The following is a 12,586-nucleotide window of genomic DNA, read 5'->3' on the forward strand; positions in this document are numbered from 1 at the left end:
ATTTGTTATTCTAATTTATTAATTAACATATAATGTATTATTAGTTTCAGATGTACAGGTCTGTCATTCATCAATCTTATATAATACCCAGTGCTTATTGTGTCACCTGCCCTCCTTAAAGTCCATCACCCAGTTACCCCATCCTTCTGCCCCTCTCCCCTCCAGCAACCCTCAGTTTATTTCCTGTGATTAAGAGTCTCTTATGGTTTGTCTCCCTTTCTTGTTTCATTTTGTTTTATTTTTTCCTCTCTTCCCCTATGATCCTCTCTTTTATTTCTTAAATTCCACATATGAGTGAGATCATATAAGTCTTTCTCTGATTGACTTATTTCACTTAGCATAATATCCTCTAGTTCCATGATAGAATTTTTAGAAGCCATAAATATTGGACAGAAATTAAGAAAAAAGTCATTTTGTTTACCCACTTATTTACTTTCTGTTATTTATTCTGTCTTGAAGATTTCAGTTTATATTAAGTGTTGTATTTCCATTCGGCCTATAGGAATCACTTTACCATTTCTTGTAGTATGGGTCGGCTGGAACCAGGTTCTCTCAGTTTTCATCCGAAAATGTCTTAGTTAACTTTTATTTTATTTTATTTTTTTAAAGATTTTATTTATTTTTTTATTTGTCAGAGAGAGAGAGAGAGAGAGCAATAGTGCACAAGCAGGCAGAGTGGCAGGCTGAGGAGGAGAGAGAAGCAGGCTCCCTGCTGGGCAAGGAGCCCAGTGCGGAACTTGATCCCAGGACCCTGGGATCGTGACCTGAGCCAAAGGCAGTGGCTTAACCAACTGAGCCACCCAGTCATTCCTAGTTAACTTTTATTTTTGAAGTATATTTTCACCAGATACAGAATTCTAGGTTGAAATTCTTTTTCTTTCAGCACTTTAAGAATGTTCAGTTTTTTGGGCCCCCTGGATGGCTCAGTGGGTTAAAGCCTCTGCCTTTGGCTCAGGTCATGATCCCAGGGTCCTGGAATCGAGCCCCACATTGGGCTCTCTGCTCAGCGGGGAGCCTGTTTCCTCCTCTCTCTCTCTGTCTGCCTCTCTGCCTACTTGTGATCTCTGTCAAATAAATAAATAAATAATTTAAAAAAATGTTCAGTTTTTTCATGGACTTCATTGTTTCTGATGAGAAGCTGGTCATAATTTTTATTGTTACTACATTGTATGTAATGTGTCATTTTTCTCTAGATGCTTTTTAACATTTTCTTTCTCCCTCTTTTTCTCTTTCTTTTAAATTGTAGTTTGACTATGATGTGCGTAGTGTGAGTTTCTTTGCATTTATTTTCTTAGTGTCTTTTGGCCTTCTTGAATTTGTAAATGTATATCTTTCATTAAATTTGGAAACTTTTTGCCATTATTTCTTCCAGTAGTTTTACTCTATTTCCCTCTTTTTTTTTTTTTTCCTTTTTCTTGGGACTCTGTATGTATGTTGTGTATATTTTATATATATATATATTATATTAGCCTTTTGCTATTGTTCCATAGGTTTTTGAAGCTGTTTATTTTTTCAATCTTTTTCTCTGCCCTTTGGGTTGTATATGTTAATAAAACATATCTGTACATTTTACTTTACTTTACGCTTTACTTTACTTTATCTGTACATTTACAGGCATCTCCAGTCTGCCCTTCTGTTCTTTCAATGAATTTTTAAAAGTTCTAAATATAGAATTTCTGTTTGTTTCTTTTTATAATTTCTGTTTCTCTGCTGAGATTTTTTCATTCTCACTGGAAACAGTTTCCCATTTGTCCTTTAACATCGCTATAGCCATTTTAAAATGGTTGTGTGCTACTTCCAGTGTCTTAGTTCTTCTTAGGGTCAGTCCCTATTTATTGCTCTTTCTCTTGATTATGGATTACAGTTTCTTGTTTGTTTGTGTCTAGTAATTTTGGAGGGCATCTTGGACAATGTAAATAGTCTGTGGTAGAAACCCTGTATTCTATTATGTTCTTCTGAAGGGGCTTTATTAATTTTTTTAACAACAAGTAATTAACTTGACTATTCTCAAATTCCCATTTCCCTCTGTGGTGGAGAGCAACCGAGTTCTTTTAAGCTTCGTTGGGCTGCTTCAAGTTGGCTCCATATGTGTGTAATTCAAGGTCAGCTAAGCATTTGGACAGAGTTTATACATACATCACTCAATGACTCTCTCCTTTTCTGTGATTTCTGAGACTCTTCCCAGCTGTTGTGTTCACTGCAAATACTGCCTTCTGGTTTTTCAAGGCAGGAAGACAATAGATTTTCTGTATTTTTGTTTTCGTTTTTGGTACCACTGGGCTGTCCCTCATTCTAAAACCTATATTAAAAATAAAAAAACTTGGAAACTTACGTAATGCTGTTTACTTTTTCTAAGTGTATCACACCCCCTACCCTCTATTATTGCCTGCTTTTGTCTGTCTGTACTGCCTTCAGAGTTGTGTTTTGTTTTTGTTTTTGTCCAGAGTTTATAGTTATATGTGGGGGGAGAGGGTGTTGTTTTAATAGGAACAACTTGACCATTATTAGAAGCCAAAGCAAAGATTTAAATTTAAATGAAGATCCTTTACTCTAATGTTTTATCTTCTTTGTAATCTTAGGTACCCTCTTAGTGGTATGATTTTACCAACTTTTAAAGACTGGATCCAAAATACCCTTGGAGTAAGTCTGGAGCATAAAACTACCTCTAAAGTAAGCAAATAAGAATGATGACTAGTATGTTTAAGTCTGTGTGGGTGTGTCTGTGTGTGCATGGACATGTGTTTAATCCCAAATCAGTTAGATTTATCTTTGTAATTTGTTATAATTGCTTTAATGCATTTGTTGTAATTTTGTTTGTTTGTTTTTTTTTTTTGTTAAGAAGTTTACTGGTTTTATTGGCCTTGCTGGGTTTTCTAGGGATGACTTTTTAGCATCACAGATCTAGATCCCAATCTCAAAATTTATCTGAGATTTGTCTGGTAAACTTTTTATCTTCTCTGAGCCTTAGTTATCCTAATTTGAGAAATGAGAGCAATAACTATCCATTCTACCTTTCATAGGGTGGTAGTAAAATGCACATGAACTAATTCTGTGGGAGGACTGTTACAAAAATATTATCAGTTGCTATTAATTTTAGGATATTTAATGGAGTGACAGTAATCCAGAATTAATATAGAATAATTTGAAATAAATGTAATTTTACATTTAATATCAAAACATTTAGAATATTAGAAGACTTATGAAAAAATAAAAATTAGATTAAGATATGAATGATAATTTTAGTTCATGTAGTTTCACTTTTCTTAAGCTAGGGTTAAAAAACTTTAAACTGTATTCATATCAAACTAACAAAATAGCATTTCTTTATGGTTTTTATTATTCATTATTTGCTATGAGATGGTATTCTGCATGTCCCTCTAACTGGATGTAAGTTCTGTAAGTGCAGGGACTGTGGCTTATACTATATTCTCTACTGTATCCAACATGTTATTAAGGACTTAAATATTCAGCTACTGCTTGTTTGATTTATTTCTAAATCCACAGTTATATTTTATTCTAAGCAAATTATGTTAACAGCTAATTTTTACCCCTCCTAAACCAAATTCTTTCAACTTTTCTTAAAAGATCTTTTTTTATTTCCTTAATTATTTCTTTTGACTATTTGTAGTTACTTTTTTTTTTTTTTTTACATTGATGCAATCCGTATACCATATTTGGAAATTTCACCGGTTTTACATGCATTTTTTTCTGATTTTGAGCCCTTTTCAATTTTTAACAACAAAATAGTAATATGTATGTTTTGTTGGGGTCCTTATGGCCATTTCTTTTCACCATAGCATAAATTCCTTGAGGTCAAGATTTTTTTTACCTGATTATCTCACTGCTGTATCCCCAAGGCCTAGAACACTGCCAAGTATATAACACACACTCAATAAATATTTCTCATATAATTGAATATTAAATACAGACCCTTTAATAAGATACTAACAATATGTAAATATCATATTTTTTTTTACACATTCTTATATTTTCTTTTTTCCAAATACTGTAGCATAGCTTTTTCTTTTCTTTTTTTTTTTTTTTAATAGCAGGTTTGATTTGGTCAGCCTCTTCTTACATATGAGAAGAGGCTGCCTACATATATGGTAGGCAGGTTTTTGGTGCTTTTCATAAAAGTTATGACATTTAACCTTTCTTCTTTATGGTAGTTGTATAAATTTAGTGGTGATAATCTCATTTAATAGATGAAGAAGCCAGGGTCCAGAAAAGTTGTGACTTCCCCGGTGTTGCATAACTTTAAAGTTAAAGATTTTTTTTCCCCCAGCTTACCTCTTAGTTGAAATTAAGTATCAAATTATAATGTTACAAGTTTTAAAGCAGTTCTGTGAAAATGGACCTGTTACTTATTATGAGGTTTCTTGTTGATCATTTTAAAATAATAATTGAACTATAAGAAATGGTAAATTTATCTACAGGTGAAAATGTAGATGATGAAAAAAGTTAGCTTTTCCCCAGTTTCCTTGATCTAAAATGAGAGATTTGAGACTTTGCCATCTTCTCTGTTCTTGATTGCAGTCTTCAGAAACAATGAAAAAGTGGGGCATAGATGCAAAAGAGGAAACATATGGCTTCTATAACTTATGTTACAGAATGTGATTAACTGGACCATTTATAATTTGTTATTGTCACAGAGTTGGTTTCCATATGTGTTACTTGGTATTTTCTCATGCTTTTGTCTCAATTCGGATATTAAAAATTTACATTTTATGGTCACTGTCCTAACCAGATATTCAGAATTTATTTTCTAGAAATAAGTCAAAGAAACCAATTTTATTTTCTAGGCATCCTTAAATCCTAGTGATACACCTCCTTCTATTGTAAATGAAGATTTTCTTCATGACCTTAAAGAGACTAATATTTCATATTCACAAGAAGCAGATGATCGAGTATTTAGAGCTCATGGTAAGCAACCTTATAAAAGCACTATTTGATTTTAATTTTAAAATTTCCTATAATTTAAGATGTTTTTACATATTCTTTTTTAAATTGCAAAACAGGTCATTGTCTTCATGAGATATTTTTGCTCAGGGAAGGAATGTTTCAGCGAATTCCTGATATAGTTTTATGGCCAAGTAAGTTCTTCTTTTCTTTGTGTCATTAATTTAGTATTGTGAAATCTTAAGTAAATTTAGTATTGGAAATATGTACTTTTGAACATAGGAGTTGTAAAAAGTACAGGTAGCTCTACTTTTAAAGTTTACCAAAAGTCATATAATTCTTTCTTGATCTGAGCATTCTGAACTATTGGTTTTCATGATTGATCTTGCTGATGATTAAGTTTTCATTTTAAATGTTAATATCATATTGGGAGGTCAGTTAAAAAAATGTATTTCTGGTTAGTTTGAAAGCTTAATGAAATTAGTATCAATCAATGATATATTCAGAGGTAGAGAAATTCTTAACTATTAATTCCTGCAAATTTGTTGTAGTAATTTGTTGATATCAGCTTGTGGCCTAAAAAGCATTATGTCCAAATGGTGAAACAAATTGTTTAAGATACCCGTTGTCTTTGATATAAATAATTAAATTCTGGGGCGCCTGGGTGGCTCAGTGGGTTAAAGCCTCTGCCTTCGGCTCAGGTCATGATCTCGGGGTCCTGGGATCGAGCCCCACATTGGGCTCTCTTTTCGGCAGGGAGCCTGCTTCCTCTCTCTCTGCCTGCCTCTCTGCCTGCTTGTGATCTCTGTCTGTCAAATAAATAAATAAAATCTTTAAAAAAAATAATAATTAAATTCTGAAAAATTAATATCATTCATGATTTTGGCTCAAGAAAGAGGATGGATGAGCTTTATGTTATTTTGCTCTTGCTGATGATTAGACAGTATATTTATATGATTTTTATATCTATCTCTTAGTAGAAAATTTAAAGCAGAATTGGTATAGTGTACCTTACTGTCCATCATTACCATTTTAAAAAAGTTCCAGTGGTATGGTCCTTTTTCCTCTTTAGATTCTATTAAAGGAGTAGATGGAGTATTTTATTTTTCAGAAGTTGGCTTATCTGTTTTTAGATGTGATCCTTTTACTTTACAGGATCCCTTTACAGGGAGTATCTGAAGGAGAAAATCATACTTTAATATAGAGAGAGGTAGGAGGGAGGTGACATACATAGGAGGAAAATCCAAGAGCATGTGTAGCTGAGATTAAATTACTGTCTTGATACTTATGGTATATATTCTCCCAGTATTCTTTTAGTAGCTTTAGGCTACTTCTTTACCAAGATTTGGGGAGGATTTATTTCCATTTTTTTACTGGAAAAAATGAAAGCAAAACTTACCAGTTTTCATTTTCCATAGGAAGCTTTAATAGACCATCTTTTGATGATGTATCTTGAGTAGAACTTTCAAGCATGCCTTCTAGGTATTTTCTTCATGTGTCTGACTATTAAAATACTGAGAAATTACCATAATGAAAATGTAGGTCTTGCTTTAGGAAATACAAATATTTCAAAAAATCCAGATTTAGGAAACATGATTTAGGAATCCAGATTTAGGAAACAATTTAGTCTGTTGTTGCATAAAAGTTTTCTTTGTTCTGTGAAATCTGTCCCATTTGGCAGTTCCCTTAAAACGTTGTCCTTTTTATTTTTTTCTGTATCAATTTTCAAATCAGGCCCTTATCAACACATAGCTGGATTTTTCTTAATAGCCTGTAAGGTTCTCTCTCATGCTTCAAGTTTCTTGTTCCCACCAACCGTCCCATATACTCTTGAGAGATTAGTTTTTCTAAAATATTCTCTTTACCATCATGTTCCGTACCTTAGGAATCTATATAAATAGTATAAAGATGCCTGAAGTAAGTTTATAATTTTATTCTGTTGAATCTTTCAGTATAATGACTTCTTAGAAATAGTTCCCCCCTCAACAGGTTATCAGATCTCTGAGGCCTTTATTTAACTTTAATGTAAATTTTCTGTTGGTGATAAAGTTTGGGTTTTTTCTTTGAATGAGGGCAAGTTTTGAGACAGTGTGGTATGCCACAGAGTGGAGGCGGCTATCTTATCCTACAGTTTGAACACACACACACACACACACACACACACACACACACACACACACACTCCCTGTATGGATACACATACCTAGGAGATCTATCCTTGTGGATGTCTTTAAGTCTGGCTATAATTTGAATCTGAATTATATATTTGCTTTAATAGGATGTCTAGGACTTATCTAAGCATAAGAACTTGTAATATATGTAATTTTTATGATTTGGACTCATCCTTAAACCAGGATTTGTCACCATTGTGACCCTTAACACAGTGTGAATATCTCTGCCTTTCACTTAGTTTGGACAAATAGTCACTCATTTATGTTGTCTGTGGGTAAGTATGCTTATAAAAATAAAGTCTCCCTTAACAATTACATATTTTTAAATCATTTGACTTATTAAACTTAGTATTTATTCATTATTTTTAACTGTCTAAATACCAAAACTTTAGGCCTGTGAAAATAAGTGCTAGAAACTGTTCCAGGTATTAAGGATGAGCTGTGAACAAAACAAAAATCTGTTCTCAGGTGCCATGCAATTTAGTGAGGAAGGAGACAGGAAAAAGAGAAATGAATGTATAATGTATTGAGCAGGGATAAGTGCTGTGAAGAAAAGGCACAGTAGGAAAATAGAGAGCTGTATAGGTGAGCAGTGGGATGAGGGAGTGCTATGTCAGATAGCGTGGTTGAAGAAAGCTTTTGATTAGGTGACAGTCCTAGAAGTAGTTTAGTCTTGTTAAAGGATTTTTGTTTGGGTATTTTATTAGTTATTAATCAACTGGTATTCCACTTAGTAAAAATTTTTACCACACATAGTAATTTTTATAAGCTTAATCTGAAAGCTTAAAGTGGATTTTTATTAAAAATTGGAATGACACGGGGCGCCTGGGTGGCTCAGTGGGTTAAAGCCTCTGTCTTCAGCTTAGGTCATGATCTCAGGGTCCTGGGATTGAGCCCCGCGTCGGGCTCTCTGCTCAGCGGGGAGCCTGCTTCCCCCCCCCCCTTCTCTCTCTGCCTGCCTCTCTGCCTACTTGTGATCTCTCTCTCTGTCAAATAAATAAATAAAACATTTTTTAAAAATTGGAATGACACAAATGACATATTCCTAGTTTTAAACAAACCTGAGAAATGATAATTCTTATAGAACAATATTTTTACTTTCATTAATGGATATTGTTATGCCCGAGTTTTCGCGTCCAAGAGACCACCAAGGAGCCAAGCACCGATGCAATCACACGAGGGTTTATTTGACAAGCTTAAGCTTGGGCCCAAGTATACCCGACACAGCAGAGTAGGGACTTGGACCCCGAGCCAGATTACAGTCAGAGTTTTTAAAGGCAGAGTAGGGGTGGACTCGGCGGTGGGTGAGGACAAAGGGGGTTATTGATGATGTAAGTCTCTAAGGAATTTTGGAAGCGAGGTCTCCAGGGCTTTGAGGGGCTAGCTGTTGTCTGGGGAAAAGGTTATTCATTACCAATAATAAAAATCTTCTTGTGAGACCCTTTAGATGTATATCAGTGGGTCATATGCTTGGAAATGATTGCTGACACTATCTTGGAGTTTTAGAGATAAAGTTTCACATTTCTCCTATCAAGTTTCCTTGTTAGTGAGATTTAGGTTTAGAAGAAATTTAACTTTATTTACATTTCCTTCTGCCTCAGCCTCCTTCAGTTTTATGGTGGGGAGGGCGACATTAGGGCTTAAGGAACTGAGTTATTGCCTCTGGAAATTGTGCTATTGTTAAGATAGCTTCTTTGTTATAAATCTCTAGGACATTGGTAAACCAAGGGAGACTCCTGTCTTGCAGGATTGTGATCTCTGCAAATTAACTATTTGATTTTCTTTTAGGGCAGCCAGGGGTGGCTGAGGAATGTCACACATACTACCGAGGGGAGGGGAGCGGGTGGAGAAGGGGGTGCAAGGTGCCAGCCTCCGCTTTGCCAAGATGGCTGTACTTATGTCAGGGCTAGACTCGAGGTGGGTACAGCCTTGTTTTTCTTGGCCCCCACAGATACTCACTTGTATGTTTTACATCCTTAATTTCCCTTTCAAGCTCTTAGCAGGTAATACTTGATTTTTGCATTGTTTCCTTGCGTCAAGTCTTTTTCTCTTCTTTGCCATGCCATATTAAATGGAGAAAGATTTATCTTTCTCAGATAGTTTCTTTGCCATGTTGGTCCCTGACTTAATGCTTTATTGCTAGTCAAATTGAGGTTTAGCATCTTGTGTCTTGTATCTAAGAACTTCTGTTGTCAGGTTTTTTTTTACTCATATAACTTTTATTCTGATAAAGAGTACTCTTTAGTTGTGTACAATAGAAAGGAATATATGTAGTACATTATGTATAGCATTTTAAAAATTGCTTAAAAAACAGTAGAGAATCAATGGCTGCAAAAATTAGTGGGTGAAAGTATGATGAGAAATGTATTTATATAGAGTAACTATCTCCCCACAAGATACTTATTAATTATAGTGTTCTTATAGTGGAAAAACCTAGCTGATACTTTATAACCAAAGGATGGAAGTTAACATTACCAGAAATGAGACCTGGCTGTATCACGTGCCTCCAGATGTTACTCAGTAAGAAAGGCACAACATCACTTCTGTGGAATTCCTGCCGAGATGTGTAACCTGAATTTAATGATGAGGCAGAAACCCAAATTGGCAGATACTCTATGCCATAACTGACCAGTGCTTTTCAAAAGTGTCAGGGCCATGAATATAAAAAATAGACTGAGGAACTCTCTCAGATTAAAGAAGAGTAAGGAGAGGTCCCTGGGTGGCTCAGTCAGTTAAGTGTGTGTCTTCTGTTCAGGTCAAGATCCCAGGGTCCTGGGACTGAGCCCCACATCAGGCTCCTTGCTCTGCCTGCAGCTCCCACTGCTTGTGCACACTTTCTCTCTCTCTCTCTCTGTCAGATAAATAAATAAAATCTTTCAAAACAAAATATAAAGAAGAGTAAGGAAACATGACAACTACATACAGTGTGTGATTGGCTGGTGCAGAAAAAAGGGGACATTAGTGGAACAATAGGCAAAATTTGAATAAGGCCTATGTATTAGTTAATAGTATTGTGTAATAGTAAATTGCTTGATTTTGATAATTGAAAATATAAGATGTTAATATTTGTGGCTGCTGGATGAAGAAAATTCTTTGTCCCTTTTTACAACCTTTTTGTAAGTATGAAATCATTTAAAAGTAAAAAGTTAAAAAGATAAATAGTAAACATTTTGTTTTAATATAGCTGTTTAATGTGTGTTAATGAGTGAATAAAGAAAGAAAAAGTTTATACACTAAAGAACTTCATGGACCTTTACTTTGCAGGGTTACCCAGATTTTGTTCATATCCCTGTGATTAATTTATTTTTCTTTTTTTTTTTTTCAACAGCATGTCATGATGATGTAGTTAAGATTGTGAATCTAGCGTGCAAATATAACCTTTGTATCATACCAATTGGTGGTAGGTATTGTGCCTTTTAAATTTTAATATGGTAAATGTGTTTTTAATTTTTATTTTTATTTAAATTATTTGTATTCTAAATATTGATATCATCTCATTGAAAGCAAACATTCTTGTAATTATGATATGATTATTCTGAAAAAAATTTTTTATGCTCATTTTTGAGTAGATCTATCACCTAGACTGTTTGAAACATGTTGTTCATGGGTTCTTTGCCATATAGATCCCAATTCACACTGTGACTTAATGCTTAAATAAGAAAATGTTCCCACCTTAGTAATTATTTTTTTAACCTTTTTCTTTATGGAGAGAACGTTATTTTTCAGAGGCTAAATATATCCAATATATACTTTTGAGAAGGAACACTATGCAGTGTGAAAGATCAACTAGGACAATGATGACCAGATCAGTAATACATTTTAATGTTGAAAACTAACATTGCTTTGCATTTTAAGACAAATTTGCCTTTAAGACAAATTTGATCTCTTGATCGTTTATCAGCCACATTCTAATAACCTATACAAGCCAAAGGAAATTGACTTCACTGATTCAGTTAGCTTTGATGAAACAGAAGTGGGACCCCAAACAGATCAGTTCCAGATTCCTTCTTCAGCTGATACTTTTAATTCATGAAAAACAAAAAAGGCACTACAGTGCTGCTTTTAGTGAAATATTTTTCTGATTTCAAATGACTGTGACAAGCAAATAGTATTTACTAATTACAGGCATGCTCTTAATTGACAGTTCACAGTCTCACCTTGTAAAAGTAAACTGAATATAGTAGGTCTCCACCTCCTGTAATTCTTACTCGTATCGAGAGTTTTTTTTATCCAAGACACATGGAAATACCAATTAAGAATTTACTCTGGTATATGGTAAGACAGATGGTTAAGGACTAAACGCAGTATTATTTTATGTTGGTATCAAGAAAACATTTTTCCTTTGATAGCAAATGTTAATGGGAAACAGGAGTACATTGGTTATATACTTGTATATATTTATTCTATATTAAAATCACCTTTTCATCATTAACATATATATTTGTTTGAATATAATATAATCTGGGCAATTTTAACTTGCTTATATTCTAATTTATTAAAGTCTTTTTGTATGACAATATAAGATATTTCAAATGATAAGTGAATTTTATAATTAAGGTAAGGTGTCTTTAGTTGAATTAGGAAGTATTTTTTCTTTTAAGCAATATCTCCAGAGTAATCATTAGCTTAGAATTTTTCTAATCATGTTTTTGGAGTTTCACAAATTGCTAGGGGCGTCACTTGAGTGTGCCCAGGGGATGGAGCCATATCCCATTGCTTTCAGCTCCATAATATTTCTTCATTTTGGCATGCAGCATAAAATAAAGGTGAGTGTGCTTTTAGTGTGTTAGCATTTGCAAATTACATTTTGCAAAGTAGAAATAGGTATTACTTTTCTAGCGGGCCTGTTTGTATACTTTGTATTAGGGATTTGCCCTAGAAATGTAGCTAAAAAATAAAATGTTAAAATTGTTTTCTATTTTGGCAGGAGGAACAAGTGTATCATATGGCCTAATGTGTCCTGCAGATGAGACAAGAACAATTATTTCTTTGGACACTTCACAAATGGTATATGATACTTTCAGACATATTTGAAGATAGTGTTTGCTTTAAAAAAACTCTTATGGCTCAGTCTTAGTTGTCATTAAAAAGGTATATTTTGGTACATTTTGTTTTAAATTTATTTTATCATTGTATTTTACCATTGTCTTCATGTTTCAGAAAGCTAAGTTCACTCACACTCAGGTATATATCTTGGTAATTTCTACCAAATTGGCCTGAGAAATTGATAATTTGAGAAGCATGGGTTGGAATATTGGGACAATAGATGACCTGATTTGTATAGTTAAAAGCAAAACAATATTATTACTTAAGATTGATTTGAAACACCAAGACTTATCCCCCAAATTTTCAGTGCTCTTGCACTTTTGCTTCTGGAAGAATGGAGAGCAAACTAATTTTAATCATAGGATTATTTTGTGACCTTATGGCTTGCTATGGTACAAGAGTTGGACATGGTGCCATGTTAAAGCTTTGATTTGGAAATGAACTTAAACTTTATATAGTCAACAATATTT

The 12,586-nt window shown here is 33.8% G+C and overlaps 1 protein-coding gene across 1 annotated transcript in view; it reads left to right on the forward strand.

Moving 5' to 3' along the window:
* LOC111143941 (alkylglycerone phosphate synthase) overlaps positions 1 to 12,586 on the forward strand; it is a 135,916-nt gene that overhangs the window by 40,153 nt on the left and 83,177 nt on the right. The window contains exons 3-7 of the mRNA XM_022497980.1: positions 2,580 to 2,670; positions 4,803 to 4,923; positions 5,019 to 5,093; positions 10,399 to 10,470; positions 11,998 to 12,077. Of these exons, the coding sequence (XP_022353688.1) occupies positions 2,580 to 2,670; positions 4,803 to 4,923; positions 5,019 to 5,093; positions 10,399 to 10,470; positions 11,998 to 12,077 (439 nt within the window). The remainder of the gene's footprint in view (positions 1 to 2,579; positions 2,671 to 4,802; positions 4,924 to 5,018; positions 5,094 to 10,398; positions 10,471 to 11,997; positions 12,078 to 12,586) is intronic.

The sequence above is a fragment of the Enhydra lutris genome, unplaced genomic scaffold (assembly GCF_002288905.1).
Source record: "Enhydra lutris kenyoni isolate GAN:26980312 unplaced genomic scaffold, ASM228890v2 scaffoldscaffold1, whole genome shotgun sequence".
Taxonomy (NCBI): domain Eukaryota; kingdom Metazoa; phylum Chordata; class Mammalia; order Carnivora; family Mustelidae; genus Enhydra; species Enhydra lutris.